Genomic DNA, 17075 nt, shown 5'->3' with positions numbered 1-17075 from the left:
TGGCTATCAGTAAAACATTGCAACTCAATTATATTTTGCTGCTCTATTGTGATGCTTCCTGCGCCCTGGAGCAAAACCGGTTGAGATGCATCAGAACAGATTGAGATTTTCTCATTTCGAAAGAGCAAAGGAAAATCTCGTTTTCCAAGATATGTCCCCTATAAGCATGTATCTCTGTGTACTCCATTTGTCTTCTCCATCTGTCATCTACTCAACCTTTTGTCCTCGTCTTAGTATGTTCTCTGCTTTATTGGGTCATCTGATGCCACCTACTGTGTCCTACAAACCATCTCAGTTATTTCTGTGACACATTGTCCTTCATTTCTTCCCTCGTCCCTTTTTAACCCTAAGTATTTGTCCAATAGATGTGCTATTAGATTTATAAGCATTCAAATGGGTTTTCTTTGCCTTATGGGTGTAAAAAGGGTTGGGAAATCCCAACACTGAAGCACAGATCTATCATCTTTAATAGCCATCTGCCAAAACTCTTCTGTAGCTGTCCCAGATCCTGTTGCTCATCCTGCAAACACAGCTGAGCTCTTGTTGTTAAAATATCTATTGATGAAATGAGACTGGGGCTAAATGTTTGGTCTGGCACCCAGACATTGAGAAAACCACAGGGTGCAATCACGAGGGTTTTTTTTGCTTTCTCTTCCATTAGTGCAGATTATGACATTATTCTTAAAGACTACTGCGGGTTTCACTTTTTTTTTACAGTGTTTGGATAATAGTTGAGGGCTTAATACAGTAGCTGATTTACATATGACAGGATTCTTTTTCTCTTCTGACACATGAAATTTGTTCAGTGTCAAAACACTTTTTAGTAATAATAAATATTTTGATGTAAGTATTAATAATAAGTATTTTTTATTGCTATTGCACAGATTAAAAATCTTAATGCATGTTACTGTTTTTTTAAATGTAATGTTTTTGTTAGATAAGCAATATATATATATATATATATATATATATATATATATATATATATATATATATATATATATATATATATATATATATATATATATATATATATACAATTATCATAACAAGTGATTAAGAAATAAAGAAATAAAAAATTTCTAAGTTTAAATTTCTTTTTTTTTATTTTATTTGCTTTCTTAAAAACCTCTTAAATTCCCTTAAACATACAGATGAAGTGGTTAATGAGAAGTCTGTTCATATTTTTCTCACGTCTTCATTTAAAAATTCTAGTATTGTCTTGTTTATTTCCTAACGAACACACAAACACATTTTGGACGAAAGCATGTGTCTCCAATCCCAGCATCTTCCTCGGGACCCCATCGGTGGCACTGACCCCATTCGTGTTTGTCCTTTTGAGAAACGCCAGTGTAATCAAGCTCATGTTTGACTGAAGACACACTCGAGTGCTCGGTCTCTCTGCCTGCAGCTACCAGAGCAGCTCTATGGGTGACCCACTGTTTCCCCCCAAAAAACAGAAGCATATACTTGCATGCTCACAGGTTTTGAAACTGGATGATCCCTACAGCTAGAGGCATTTACTGAAGGAATAGTTCACCCATAATTTACCCACCCTCAGATCATCCAAGATGTAGATGAGTTTGTTTCTTCATCAGATTTGTAGAAATGTAGCATTACATCACTTGCTCACCAATGATCCTCTGCAGTGAATGGGTGCCGTCAGAATGAGAGTCAAAACACTTGATTCTGGCTAAATTGGAGTTCTTTATCAATAAATTAGCCTTTTTCCAGTGAAAAGTTATCTTATCTGAATCGGGAGAGAAATAGGCACAGATCGAGCACCTTTTATGAGCCAAAACAGTTCAAACGCAAATATGTGGATGGGTTTTGACGTGAGAGGACGATAGGGGATGGACTTTTTTAATGGAGGAAGCGTTGTTATTGATTATAGACATTTAAAACATCTTTATGATGGATTTTGTTTCTTACAAACACACAGCCTTTTGCTTCAAGACTTTAACTGATGGACTGCAGTGATGTGGATTACTTGTGGATTATTGTGATGTTTTTATCAGCTGTTTGGACTCTTTCTGGCGGCACCCATTCACATTACATTTCTCCAAATGTCATTAACATCTTTGATGGCCTAAGGGTGAAGAAATTGTAATTTTATTGAGGAGGACTTTGCCTAAACAGAAGACAGACAAACCTAGCAGACCAGCCGTACCATTTGTTCACTCTGCTGCATGTACAGTAAGCTGAAGTTATTAACTCGAGCGCTCTGTATTTGTGTGTTTCTGGCTCCAGGTGACCACGGATCTGCGTCAGAGATGTACAGAAGGACACACAGGCACCTCCGTGTCTGCACCGATGGTGGCGGGTGTCATCGCTCTCGCTCTGGAGGCAAAGTCAGTTTTCTGCTCCTCTACATCACTTTCCACAGTTTGACATCATTTTTCCATAAAACAGATGCAGGAAGCTGCACTGCTTCTTTATGTTCATTTTTGCTAAGCTTTTTATTTTTTTTTATCAGTAAAACAAAGGAAATCAAAATTGAATGCAGTTTCTCTGTTTTGCTTTCTGTCTGAGATTCTCTGCTTGTAAAGGCTTTTAGGACTGTAATTTAATTTGGCGTAATCATGTATGTGTATATTGTGGTTTCAACTCTCGAAATTAAATTATATTTACATTTGAGGCATGATGTGTGTATTTAATACTGTTGAACAAAATGTGATGTAATGTTAGCCACAGGCTTTGAAAACCACTCATCTGTTTAAGCAGTATCACACACACAGGAGTGCTTCTGTTGAACGTCCTGACGTGATCTTTCCACGTATCTGTCTGTGCATGAGACGGCTGACAGCAGAAGTGGAATAAAGCGATGTGAAGCATACAGAGCTTGGATAAAGTTACCTCACCTGCCAGGATGCAGTTGTTGCACTAAATTGAATTAGTGTCCCAAAAGCCCTAGCAAACAGAGCCTCTCAGATAGGAAGCAAACCAGAAATGTTATTCAATTCCCAAAACCAAATAAAATAGCTAACAGTTCTCTCTTTTCTTTCTCTTGTTATCTTTCAGTCCTCTTATAACATGGAGAGATGTCCAGCATCTCCTCGTGAAGACGTCAAGACAAGCTCATCTGAAAGCCAGTGACTGGAAAACTAATGCAGCCGGACACAAAGGTGAACAGAACAAACAAAAACAAACAAATAAACACACATTTCTGACACATTTTTTAGTATTTTTTGTAGAATAAGTCATGTTTTTTAAAATACATGAGAGTGATTCACTAATTTACATGGCATAAAATACATAAATATGTGTATACACACACACACACACACACACATATATATATTTTCTTGTTTTCCAATCGAAGAGCTTGAGGTTAATGGACAGTAGATAATGGAAGGATTGTCAGTTTTTGGTGAGGTATCCCTTTCATTTCATAGAATGTATCTTTAATATTTTATTATTTCCTTCTTCGTTGGAAAATTGTGCAAGAATAAATTTAGTTAAAAATGTTGAAAAACTGTGCCAGTAGCTTAAGAAAAGTAAACTTAATTTAAAGGAGCACCCCACTTTTTTTGAACATAGGCTAATTTTTCAACTCCCCTAGAGTAACACAGCTTAGTTTTACCTTTTTCGAAAATTGCAACTTTTCATTTGCCATCAGTCTTAGTACACAATGTAGAGAAGAGTCAAGATTTAAACAGGAAAAATATCTTAACTCTTGGTCATTTCTGAGCAAGATGCTAATGGTCTAACTAGATTTAATGATCTATGCTAAGCTAAGCTAAAAGTGCCAGACCCAGAGATCGGCTGAATGGATTAAAAAACTGTGTACAAAAACTATTCTCTTTAACTCTAGGGGAGTTGGAAAATGAGCCTATTTTCAAAAATAGTGGACTGTTCCTTTAAGATATATTTAAAAAAAAAATGCTGCAAGTTTACTTATGTGAAATGATTGTTCTTTTCTTATTTGCTGTCCTTAAAATGAGTTCTTCATATATTCATAACCTATCAGCAATATCAGCCCTGGACTCGATATCAACAACAGCATTAAAACCACACTGGTGACACTATTAGTAAATACAGTTTCAGCATGAATGTCATCTAGATTGGTTCAGACAGTCTGGACATTCTGCTGTCTTTGACATCCGTACCTGGTTAACTTTTGGTGTGTGTGTGTGTGTGTGTGTTTGTGGGTGTAGTCAGTCATCTGTATGGCTTTGGTTTGGTGGATGCTGAGGCCATGGTGGTGGAAGCCAAGAATTGGAGAAAGGTTCCTCCTCAGCACACCTGCAGCAAAACTTCTGACCGCAGAACCCGGTGAGGAGAAACTATATATATATAACTCGCTTCTACTCAATGATTTACTCAAATACATTGAAAGAAATGAATTATTATATTCATCAAGGATGCAAAAGTGACAACAAAAGTGACAACATTTATGATGTAAAAAAAAAAAAAGTATCTTATTTTCCATCATATATTTATAAAGCACAACTGTTTTCGACATTGATACTGAAGACTGAAGAAATGATGCTGATTCAGCGCTGCATCACAGGAATAAACTGCATTTTAAAACCTATTCAAATAGAAAACAATTATTTTAAATTGTAATAATATTTTACAGTTTTTCTAATCTGAATATTCCAGTGAATTTAATATTTAATAAATGAAAAGTTCTTCATCTCATTTAAATATTTTCTTCTTTCTATTTGTGCAAACTTAAAGGCGATTACACATGACCAGGTCTTCTGCGGGTCTTAAAAAGTCATATCTTGTCATTTTGCTTCTCAATGTATCTTGATTTAAGAAACTTTTTGCACTGGAAAACAATGCAAAAATACTGAATTTTTTTTTTTTTTTTTTTTTTTTTTTTTTTTTTTGCAGTATGATCAGAATATACAGTATCAGTTATTTCCATATTCTAGCTAAATGTTATGAACGAAAGCATAATTGGAGATCTGCTGAATGTTGTATTTTCATACTGTTGCTAAGTCAACTCATTTTCTGCTCTCTACACATTTACATTGGGAAAATATATTTCTCTACTTTTATTTTCTTAAACTGACCTTTAGAAACCATGAAGAAACCCAACTGAATGATCCATCAGTAATACTTTAAAACGTGTGTTAAACAAAAGACACAACATTATAAAACCGTATATATACTATCATGCCAGAGTTACTGTTTTATCTCATTTGTTGAAAACAACTTTAATAATGTGGAAAACATCCCTAATCTTCTGATCGGTTTCCAGACACCCATCCTCATACTGTATGTGACCCGAGTGAATCTGTGGGTCTCTGTAACAAATTCTGCCTGATTGTGATGGGATTCAGCAGGGCAGGGATGGGAACTGGAGCATGTCTAAGTATTATTAGCTCATAATGTGAATTATCATCGGGTCTTGAGAGGGATGGCGTGTCGCGCTGCTTTGAAGAGCACCGTACATTCAGCAGACATGTCGAGATGAATCACATGCACACATTCAGTACAACATTTCAGTTCTCAATTCAAATCCCCTCCGTATAACCTCTAAGAGCTCTGAATTACTGAGATATTGTGGCAAGCTACTAGGCTTTATGACAAAGTCTCCATATTTCCGGGAGTATCTCAATTTGTCTGCTGCGCCGCTGTGCTTTTGGATATTGAGAAGACACTTCCTGCATACAAAGGAAGTAGGAGATGCTGCAAAACATTCTTCATTTTTGTATGATCCAGCACAGTTTGTATATCAGTTTAGAGGAGTAACTGACTCAATTGTTTTTTGTTTTGTTTTTAATTGAGAAAGCAAAGTTCCCTTGATCTTTTGACATACTGTATAAGAGGTCACTGTATTTACGTCCTGTAAGTTTCAGAACTCAAATCTTTCTCGTTAGTCTAAAAAAAGCGTATACTGTAGTCAGTCTATGTCTTTATTTTGTAATTAAGTGGCTAAAAACCACCTCTGCAGAAGATCAACCCCTGCTTCTACATCAATCCTGTTTAGCCCCGCCCACCGATTCTGTATAACTGCCTGTTTAGCCCCGCCCACCGATTCTGTATCACTACCTGTTTAGCCCCGCCCACCTATTCTGATCACTGTCTGTTTAGCCCCGCCCACCTATTCTGTATCACTGCCTGTTTAGCCCCGCCCATCTATTCTGTATCACTGTCTGTTTAGCCCCGCCCACCGATTCTGTATCACTGCCTGTTTAGCCCCGCCCACCTATTCTGTATCACTGCCTGTTTAGCCCCGCCCACCGATTCTGTATCACTATCTGTTTAGCCCCGCCCACCGATTCTGTATCACTACCCATTTAGCCCCGCCTACTGTTTCTACATCATTGCCTGTTAAGCACCACCCACAAGTTCACACATGCAGTGTAAATAACGAGAAAGGCAAATACAAAATATTTCTATCTAGGCTTTAATATTTTTTTTGTTTTAGTTTTAATAATTTAAATACTTATTTTATTTCAGTTAGATGCCAATTGTGCAATTTCAAATGTTTAAGTTTTTATTCTAATATTTATATTTTATTTTATTGTAGCTTGATTTCAGCCAGTGGAAATTTGTTTTAATAGTTTTAGTGAACAAAAACATTTATTTTTCAATACTTGTTTTTTATTTTTATTTTATTAAATTTTATTAATTTATAATGTTTATGAATTATTATTTCTTTAATACTTTTTTATTTCAGTTTTAGTTTTAGTAATTTTAATACGTCAGTATTTCAGTTAGTTGCTATGTAGTGCGTTTTGCACATTAGGGAGCTTTTTTTGTTGTTGTTGCATGAACCTCTTTGGTTTCTCTGGGTCTTGGATGGTTGCATTCCTTCATGCAAACACAACCGTGTCACATCGACACAACACCATCACCGTGTCGGCACACATAACAGCCCGAGTGGCACTGTGTCACTCACACGGAATGTTTGGCACCGTTTCCTGCAGCATTGTTCCGAAATAAAGTTTGAATGCACGACTGTTCTGTGTGGCCTGATTTGAACTGTGATATATCATGCTGCCATGTCCAACTACTGATTGATGTTGAAAGGGATTTTCTCTCCTTTCATATCTGTTCTCAGAGGATGTGCTGTCACTGCATTGAAAGGCAGATTACGATGCTGATCTGTTGAAGGGCATGATGAAACACTCTGACCTTAAAGCTTTATACTGTTAGTTTTAGTACAGTTTTAGAGACAATATAAGCTGCCTTTTTTGCATTTCGTATTGCCTTTAATGACATATGGAAACCTGAATTGGTTATCTGGAGTGATTCATCCTCATCAACATACAAACTTGATTATTCATGATATGTTATTTAAACTTTTACATCCAAATGGTAATTAAGTGCAGTGCAGAGTTTGACCCCAAAGTCTTCAGTATTGAGCGTCTCATGATTCTTCAGAAATTATTCTAATATACTGATTTGCTGAAACCGTCGTACATTACATTTTTCTGGATTCTTTAATGAATATAAAATGGAAGAAAAAAACAGCATTTATTTGAAATAGAAATAACATTATACATGTCTTTGTGATCACATCCTTGCTTATGAAGATTATTAATTCCTTAATAAATATATGTGTGTGTGTGTGTGTGTAATATTAATGTGAGATCTATATATATATATATATATATATATATATATATATATATATATATATATATATAATACAAAAGCACTAATACAGAAGTTTTTGTAGTTGAACTAATCAGAAGTTTCATCTATGTAAAAATAAAAAAATCCTAATAATATAATAAAAACTAAAAGTACATTTGATTATAAATTATTCAAAAAAATAATAAAATAATAATTGAATACATTTTAATAAAATATATTTGATATACAGTAATGCAACATTTACAATAAAGTGATATTTTTGGCACTTTGTATGAAAAAGTTTGGGCACTTCTGATCTAGTCTCTATGATAGTGATTTGATAGTTTTATAATATCTGTGCCATTCTGGATCGTTGATTTTATTTGTTTTCATTTCAAATTTTGATTAAACACAGTCTACACTGAAAACTAAAGTATTATGTCACACGACGCGAAATGAAAACACTGCTATTAATCATCAGAACATTCTGGATGCTGAATATACTGCTGTATAGATCAGCATTTCACAGTGGTTAATTGGTGCATTAATCTTGTGCATTAATATCAACACATTTAGACTTGCATTCAAGCTCGGGCTGTAACTGTTGCATGCTCATTTAGATGTGCATCTTTAATGTTTTGTGGCGATGACATCTGTCCTCTATCAAGGATGCAACATGACTGGATTTCTCTTCCTCTGTGACTGAGTTCACATCATTTGCAATGTGTGTTGAAAGAAATCTTTCTCAGCCTTGTGAGCTCTGTGTCAAGAATTGGCCTGGGTTAGACAGGGATTGTTTTTAATCGCTGGTTGATGCTCAAAGTGTTTAAAGTTCTGGTTTGGGTTGAATCTTGCTGGAGGCGATGAATTGCTGTGTATGAATGCATCTGCTATTTTACTCATCCTAATGCCTGAGGAAGAACAACAGGAACTTTAAATTTTAGTCTCAGTTCCACAAAACTGTCCACATTAATGATGGTCGATTTTTTTTGAAATATGCATTTCTTGGTGAACTTTTCCTTTGAGTTAACTAGCCTGCTCCTTTAAAAATATTTACTTTTCATATTAAATGAACTAAAATAGAAAACGTTTCAGCAGAATGTGCTTACCAGAATGCACTTGTGCCGAAGAACATTAAACACAGGCTTGCATGTAAAACTGGAAGAAAAGTCTCAGTTTCAATGGTAGGAAGAAGTTTGGTTGGCATGAATATTTGGGTTAGAATAGGGTGACCAGATGACCATGATAAAAATAAAAAAACAAATTCACGATAGCCATTGTTTTATTGCATTTAGTGCTTTAAAATGTGACTTAATGCAGTAAAATGTCCTTACTGTCCTTTGTTTACCAGAAAACTGGACAAACAGCCTGATAAGACTGAATATTGAATGTCATGGGAGGGAATGATGGGGTGGAGGATCTTTGTTTTGTTTGCGGACTGAGATACCATCGAAACTCCACGAGTGTGTGTTTGGTGTTGGCTGTGTGCATGACTGCTGTGGCCACTGATATTAGTCATAGATTAGGTTTTATTTATAGCATCTCGTGCTCGGGTGGATATTTAGAGGGACCTAGCCTGCGCTTTGGCCGTGCTTCACAATCTCATTAGCTTGGCTGCCATTTATCGATTTACAATCTCATTCCTTTGGCTTTGTGAAGTGAAAAATGTAATGGCTGAATGCCATAAACAGTTGTCCATGATTAGATGCATAGCATGCACTTTTCTCAGTGTCCATCTCTTCCACAGACTTTCTGAAGCATCTTCATATAAAGTATGATGATATGGCATAAAGACCAGCACAAAATATATTTAAAATCTACACCATAAAATAAATGTTGTGAACTGTCTGTGTTGTTTTAGTATTATATTACATTGTTTTTATTAAAATCTTTTAATCTTTATTTTAGTAGTCTAGGCATAGTTTTTGTAATTATGTTACTAAAACAGAATTGCATCGCGATTTTCTTATTCTACATATATATATATATATATATAGAGAGAGAGAGAGAGAGAGAGAGAGCTTTAATTTATAATTATTTCATATTTTTTATTCAATTCAGTATTATTATTTACATTTCATTTTAATGAGTTAATTTATTTTAATTTATTTTTAATTTATTTAATTTTAAATATACTTTCATTAATAAATGAATAATATTTAAATATATTTATTTATACATGTTAATGTTAATATATTTAATTAAATATTTTTGTATATTATTAAATAAATAGTAGTACATTTATATGTATATTCAGAAATATACAAAAATATATATATATATATATATATATATACATATCTAACAACTTAGTTTTTAATTTTTTTCTGTGTGAAGTCCTGGTCTCCATATGGATGCCGTTTCCCCCGTGTTTCAGCTGAAAGTGTCACTGCAAGCTGTCATGTTAAATTGAAGAGGTGCAGCCTCCCATTTTAAGCATGTTTTCCTTTGGATGTCAGTCTCAAGATTGAAACGAGGCTGTAGTGTAATCTCCAGCTAGCGTATTTCTGGGTGATGCTGCTTCTGAACGTGTGCTAAATAATGGTTCAGACCTCAAGTGACTAATTTTGCTGCCATCTGTGCGCTGTTGTTTATCAGCACAGCCATAAAACGGTGAAGCCGGCATTATAAAACCGTTGAAACAGTGTCACTCCCAAGAAAAAAAGTCTTAAATATCCAAAACGAGCTTCCAGACTGAATGAATAGACGATCCCACAGCTTAATGAGCCATGAAACAGCATTGTGGAAGAATACATATTACAATTTGTGTGCTTGGTTTTATTATTTTTCACACTATTAAGGGGAAATGTGATTTAAATGATTTGGGTTGGAGTAAACTGAAAGGGTCAAGCAATTTAATACTTTATTACTTTTTTTTTTTTATCTTAACAATCCTCATTAGGGGTATGATTGATGCTCTAGCTGCACAAAGGATTATGGGAAATGTAGTTTAGTCCTGCACATCATAAACCACTAGTGTTGTTTTTCCAGATTTATTGCTATCCGTCATGAAAAGTACACAAAATGTATTAAATGTATATACATATTTATATTTTATTATTTGTATTCAATGTTTTTAAGATATATACTTAAGGATTTTACAGCTATAACATATTAAAATTATGTAAAAATTATGTATTTTCATTACACGCATCATTGAGATAATGCGTTTGCAACTTATCATTTATTCATCCTCATGTAATTCAGATTATATTTTTCCTTTTGTTAAACGTAAAGTGTAATACTGATCTGTTCTTTTTCATTACATTGAACGTGGATATTGATGTTCATTGCCAAGCTGTATAAAAGAGCAAAAAGGCAGCATAAAAGTCATCGAGCAGATATAATGGAGTTTATATGGAGATTTATGAACATAAATTTAATTTTAGATCTCACACAAAGCTATCATTTGACTTCAGAATACATGAAATAGAGCGCATGAGTTTTAAAGCCTATTTTTATGCCAGTGTTATTTTATATAATAATAATAATTATTATTATTCAATGTGTAGTTGAGATAGTATTATAGTTTTCATATGTTTTCATTTTAATTTTTAGTTTGTTTTATATATTTTTAACGTGGTTTTAGTTTTACTTCACTATAAAAACCCTGATTAAATTAAATTAAATTAAATTAAATTAAATTAAATTAAATTAAATTAAATTAAATTAAATTAAATTAAATTAAATTAAATTAAATTAAATTAAATTAAATTAAATTAAATTAAATTAAATTAAATTAACGTATTTCAAGTATTATTTCAATTTTATTTTAAGTTTGGTTTTATTTATTTATTTTTATTTACCTGTTTTGTTGTACATTTATGGAGTTATTTTTTTACCTTTTTGACAGTAAAAATGACCATCCACTTATTTAATTCATGCTTTCCTTTAAAAAAAAAATTATGCTTCCCTTTAAAAAATGTTAAACATTTATCATTTATGTTATTCAGGAGACATCAAGTGTCTGAAAGCTTTTTACAATGTTTGCAAAATCAGTAACTATTTATTATCTATGCTCTCAAATGTGACCCTGGACCACAAAACCAGTCATAAGGGTACATTTTTTGAAACTGAGATTTATTCATCACCTGAAAGCTGAATAAATAAGCTTTCCTTTGATGTGTGGTGAATCTGAGGTTGCAACAAAATCTACATATTGAGAATATTGCCTTTAAAGTTGTCAATTCACTTGGACAAATAGGGCATATTGCTGATGATAATACATTTTATGGTAAGAAATTTACAAAATATCTTCATGGAACATGATCTTTACTTAATATCTTCATGATTTTTGGCATAAAAGAAAAATCTATACTTTTGACCCATACAATGTATTGTTGGCTATTGCTACAAATATACCAGTGCTACTTATGGCACACATAACCTGAAGTGTTTTTAATCTAATCTAATATTGTGTCAATGAATGCAGAGCTGTGTTTTACATTCTGACCTGTTCTCCGCTGACCCCCTTGGATCCTCCTGCAGGTATATTCGAGCAGATCAGAAGCTGAACGCCAGCATCTCGAGCAGCGGCTGCAGCGATCAGCCGGATCAGCGGGTGGTGTTTCTGGAGCACGTGGTGGTGCGCGTTCTCATCATCCACCCGCGCAGAGGAGACCTGGAGATCAGCCTCGTATCCCCATCAGGGACGCGATCAACGCTGCTGGCTAAGAGGTGATACAGAACAAACCAGCACTTTATAGATTCAGTGGTTTCTGCCTTTTATCGGCTGGATTGTGGAGAGGGGACAGGAAATAATGAAAGAGTTTGATCTTGCGTCATCTGTTTGAGCTCTACAACTCATTCCGATAGAGAAGAAAGTGTGCGAAGCACCAGCGTGTTTCTTTAGATTTATATCTGTTTTTAGGAAAGTACATTAAAAAAATCATGTTCTTCGAAGAAAGTGCATTAAAGGAAATTTTTTTATTACGCACTACACAGTGACTGCAACAACAAAAACGATCTACCCATCAATCTGTCCGTCTGTAAATATTTATGTTAAATAATTGTATTAAATGTTTTTAAGATATAAAATAAGACCGATTAATCGCATCCAAAATAAAACATTTCGTTTACATAACATACGTGTGTGTACCGTGTATATTTATTATCTATATATAAATACACACACATACAGTATATTTTTAGAAAATATTTACATGTATATACATGTTTATTCTAATGTTATGTTATTTAATATTTATATAAATATATTAAAGATGTAAACATAACATATTTTTCTTAAATATATACATGAACGTGTTTGTATTTATATGTACATAATAAATGTACACAGTATACACACATATGATATGTAAACAAAAACTGTTATTTTGGATGCGATTAATCGTGATTAATCGTTTGACTGCACTAATAAAAACAGTACAATGTAATACATTAAAGGGATAATTCATCTAAAAATTAAAATTCTGTCATTAATTACACACCATCATGTTGTTCCAAACCCATAAGACCTTTGTTCATCTCCAGAACACAAATGAAGATATTTTTGATGAAATCCGAGAGCTTTCTGGTCCTCCATAGACAGCAATGCAACTGAAATGTTACCAGGCCCAGAAAGATTGTAAGAACATTAATAAATTCAATTCAAGTTTATTTGTATAGCGCTTTTTACGATACAAATCATTGCAAAGCAATTTTATAGAAAATTCAGTTTCTACAATATTTAGTAGTAGCTAAGCAGCGGTGACTGTCAGGTAATGTGCATATTGCAGAAATTTTTGGAAAAATGTATATGAGACATAGTCAATCAGACAATCATTATTAACAGCAATTATAATGTGATGGCATAGTAAGTAGCAATATTTGTTAGTTTGGAGCTTGTGTAAATCCTAGTTACCACAGGATTTAAATCCTGAGGCAAAACATAGAAACAAATAGAGACATCATTAGCATAGCTGCTGATCAAACCATGTAAAATTAATTAGTTTAACCCAAGCTAATGAATAATAATGTGCTTTTGATCAGATCACAAATTATGAGATGCATTATTCGTATGCTTGGCGAAAGAGATGTGTTTTTAATCTAGATTTAAACAGAGAGAGTGTGTCTGAACCCCGAACATTATCAGGAAGGCTATTCCAGAGTTTGGGAGCCAAATGTGAGAAAGCTTTACCTCCTTTAGTGGACTTTGCTATCCTAGGAACGACCAAAAGTCCAGAGTTTTGTGACCTTAGATTGCGTGATGGGTTGTAGCGTGGTAGAAGGCTAGTTAGGTACGCTGGAGCTAAACCATTTAGGGCCTTATAGGTAAGTAATAATAATTTGTAACTGATACGGAACTTAATAGGTAGCCAGTGCAGAGACTGTAAAATTGGGGTAATATGATCATATTTTCTTGACCTGGTAAGGACTCTAGCTGCTGCATTTTGGACTACCTGCAGCTTGTTTATTGAAGAAGTAGGACAACCACCTAGAAGTGCATTACAATAGTCCAGTCTAGAGGTCATAAATGCATGAACTAGCTTTTCTGCATCAGAAACAGATAACATGTTTCGTAGCTTGGCAAATGTTTCTAAGATGGAAGAATGCAGTTTTTGTGACATGGGAAATTGCTGTCTAATATAACACCCAGATTTCTGACTGTAGAGGAAGTAACAGTACATCCGTCTAGTTGCAGATTGTAATCTACAAGATTCTGTTTAGTGTTTTTTGGTCCAATAAGTAATATCTCCGTCTTATCTGAATTTATTAGGTGAAAATTATTGGTCATCCTTTTACATTTTTAACACACTCTGTTAACTTATATAATTTAGAAGATTCATCTGGTCTCGTTGAGATATATAGCTGAGTATCATCAGCATAACAGTGGAAACTAATCCCGTATTTTCTAATAATATTACCAAGGGGCAACATGTATATTGAAAATAGAAGTGGACCTAGGACGGATCCTTGTTGCACTCCATATTTTACTGGTGATAAATGAGACGACTCCCAATTTAAATAAACAAAATAGTAGCGATCGGACAGGTAAGATCTAAATATACATATTTGTGTGTAGTGTGCAGTGATTGATGTCTTACATTCTGTTTTGTTTTCTCACACAAACATATGACTTCAGAAATCTTCTAATATAGCACACGGGTTGTTTAGGTTATCGTTTATGGTGCTTTTTTGGAGCTTGATCAGTTGTTGATACAACTGTTGTTGTATGAAAAAAATTGTGTTTGGAGATTCTTCAGCATTTATGTGCTACAAAACAAATAAAAGCTTGTGTTTTGTCTCTTCTAAAGACACTTGTAGTGTCCAAGACCTTAGGTTTCCCTCATACACACACTAATGTGGTAATATGCTGCTTTTACCATAGTGTATTCTAGAGGAGTCCACACGTGCTTCTCTGGTTTCTGTCACACTGGGAGCTTCGTGCTGTCAATCACGCAGCGGTTTGATATCCTCTCTGCTGGTCTTGACGCTCTGCTCTCTCCTAAATCTCTCTCCTCTAGGTTTGAGCGTGGTTTAGTATTCGCTCAGCAGTTTTTCCTGCACGGTTATGAGCACTGAGAGATCCTGAGCATCATTCTTATAACCCTCATGAATAAAACTCTCACACGCTCCAAATCACTCTGCTCCTGCCTCACCACCCAAATCTTACAGAGGACATAAGCAAAAAAAAATGTCAACAAAATTAAATATCTAAAATAATTTCAAGTATTTTGGCATAAGGCTGCAACATAAATAATGTTGTCTGAATAATTTCTGAATGAACTAGTCATTTAATTATGTTTAATTTAATTTCAGAGGATTTACACAGCTTTTAATGGGAGAACTGTGTTTCTTTAGACATTTGAATGAGAAAAATGTCACAGAAATCAAATCAATAAAACGTAATACACATAAATTTTTTAAGCACTTTATTTTATTTATTTATTTGTGTTATTAGGTATTGGTTTAGGTATTGTTATTTGAAATCTGGCATAGTTTTGTTCTTGATTTCGGAGGATAGTTTACAAATTTTATTGTGTGAAAAATTCTTCCTGTGTGACTAAAAGTCAATAAAATAAAATATGTAAATAATTATAAGCATTTTTGCATTAGGCTGCAGTAAAAAAATAAAAATAAAAGAAAAATTATTTTATTTAAAATTAATTTACTTGTTTATTTCTGAAAATCTTGCATAGTTTTATTCATGGTTTGTAGGATTTCACACAAATTTTCCTCTGGTAAATGACAAGAATGCCACTTAAATCAAACATGCGGTATGTAAGGCTTAAAGTCATTTTACTAGACTGCAACATAACAAAAATGAATGAAATGAAAAAAATGAATGGGTCTTAATACTTTTTGAATGGATTTTATTTATTTATTATTCTGAATCTAGCATTTCCCCCAAATTTTGGGGGAAATATGGCTCTTCAGACATTTATATGTCAGAAAAAAAACTCAAATCAAATGTGTAAAGAAAGCTTAAGTATTTTAAGCATAAATCTACATTATAAAATATAAACATTTCTGAATGCACTGTTATTTTATATTTTCGTGTTCATTTGTTTCATGTTCATTTTTTTCTTTTATTACAGTAATTATTATTTTAATTTGTAAATATTTTTGTTCCTCGGTTTTGGAAGATATTACATTGGCAGGAATGTGGCTCTTTAGACATTTAAATTGCAAAAATATCACTAAATGTACATAATAAAGTATTTTAGCATAAGTCTGCAACATAAAATCTGAAAAGATTAATTAATTAATTAATTGATTGATTTATAAAAATTATAGTTTTGTTCATGGTTTGGAGGAAGTCCAGTTTTTTTTTTTGAAGGAAACATGTCTCTTCAAACATTAAATGCCAGAGCCGTCTTCTGTCCGTAACAATGTTCCTCACTCTCTTTTGTCTTCGTGAACGTGTTTCCATTCTCACTCCTCCACAGAAAGCGTATTGTTTTGACATTGTGTGTCTTATTTACCGCGTGGAGACAGAAGAGCTGTCAATATCCTCCCCTGCACAAACATCTCCCACCGCGCGTCTGCTTTTGTAATAACAGATGTGACAGTCTCATGGTGCTTCCCGGCTTCGGAGAGCATTTATTAACGGCCACCGATCGCCCCAAGTGTTGCTCTCTCACCCAAGCCTTTCAGTGCTGAGAGTCACATCGTGGAGTCGATGGAGCGTTAGCTGTATAACGCCTGCGAATCACCAGGAAAGACATTTGCCTTGAATTATGGAGAGGGATGCTGTGGTCAGGACCTCACTGGTGGTGCAAAATACCATCAAAGTCTGTTAACGCGGGCTGTGAGAGGGCCGAGATCAGAAAGTGCGGCTTTGCAAAGCTCTCATCAGTGGTGTGATTGTGGACGGGGAGTTTTCTCAGGATGAGTTCAGGTCAAAGCGAAGTGAGAACAGTGTTTTGTTCATACTGCTCATAAGCAGCAAGAACCAAAGGCTATTAGCTAATGTTAAACCAAATGCAGCATTTAGTCATTAATTCCAGTTGTATGTAATGTCTATTAATGGAAATGAAGGTTACAGAAATGATCATAGACAGACAGTGTTATGCATTTATTTTGGTATTGCT

General features: G+C 34.1%; 1 protein-coding gene across 1 annotated transcript in view; it reads left to right on the top strand.

Annotated features, from left to right (window-relative positions):
- The first annotated feature begins 1267 nt into the window (after positions 1-1267).
- LOC113077523 (proprotein convertase subtilisin/kexin type 6-like) overlaps positions 1268-17075 on the top strand; it is a 32410-nt gene continuing 16602 nt past the window's right edge. The window contains exons 1-5 of the mRNA XM_026249890.1: positions 1268-1366; positions 2221-2351; positions 3022-3125; positions 4158-4275; positions 12028-12216. Of these exons, the coding sequence (XP_026105675.1) occupies positions 1268-1366; positions 2221-2351; positions 3022-3125; positions 4158-4275; positions 12028-12216 (641 nt within the window). The remainder of the gene's footprint in view (positions 1367-2220; positions 2352-3021; positions 3126-4157; positions 4276-12027; positions 12217-17075) is intronic.

This window comes from Carassius auratus, unplaced genomic scaffold (genome assembly GCF_003368295.1).
Source record: "Carassius auratus strain Wakin unplaced genomic scaffold, ASM336829v1 scaf_tig00022789, whole genome shotgun sequence".
Lineage (NCBI taxonomy): Eukaryota > Metazoa > Chordata > Actinopteri > Cypriniformes > Cyprinidae > Carassius > Carassius auratus.
This window is presented reverse-complemented; position numbering and strand designations above follow the sequence as displayed.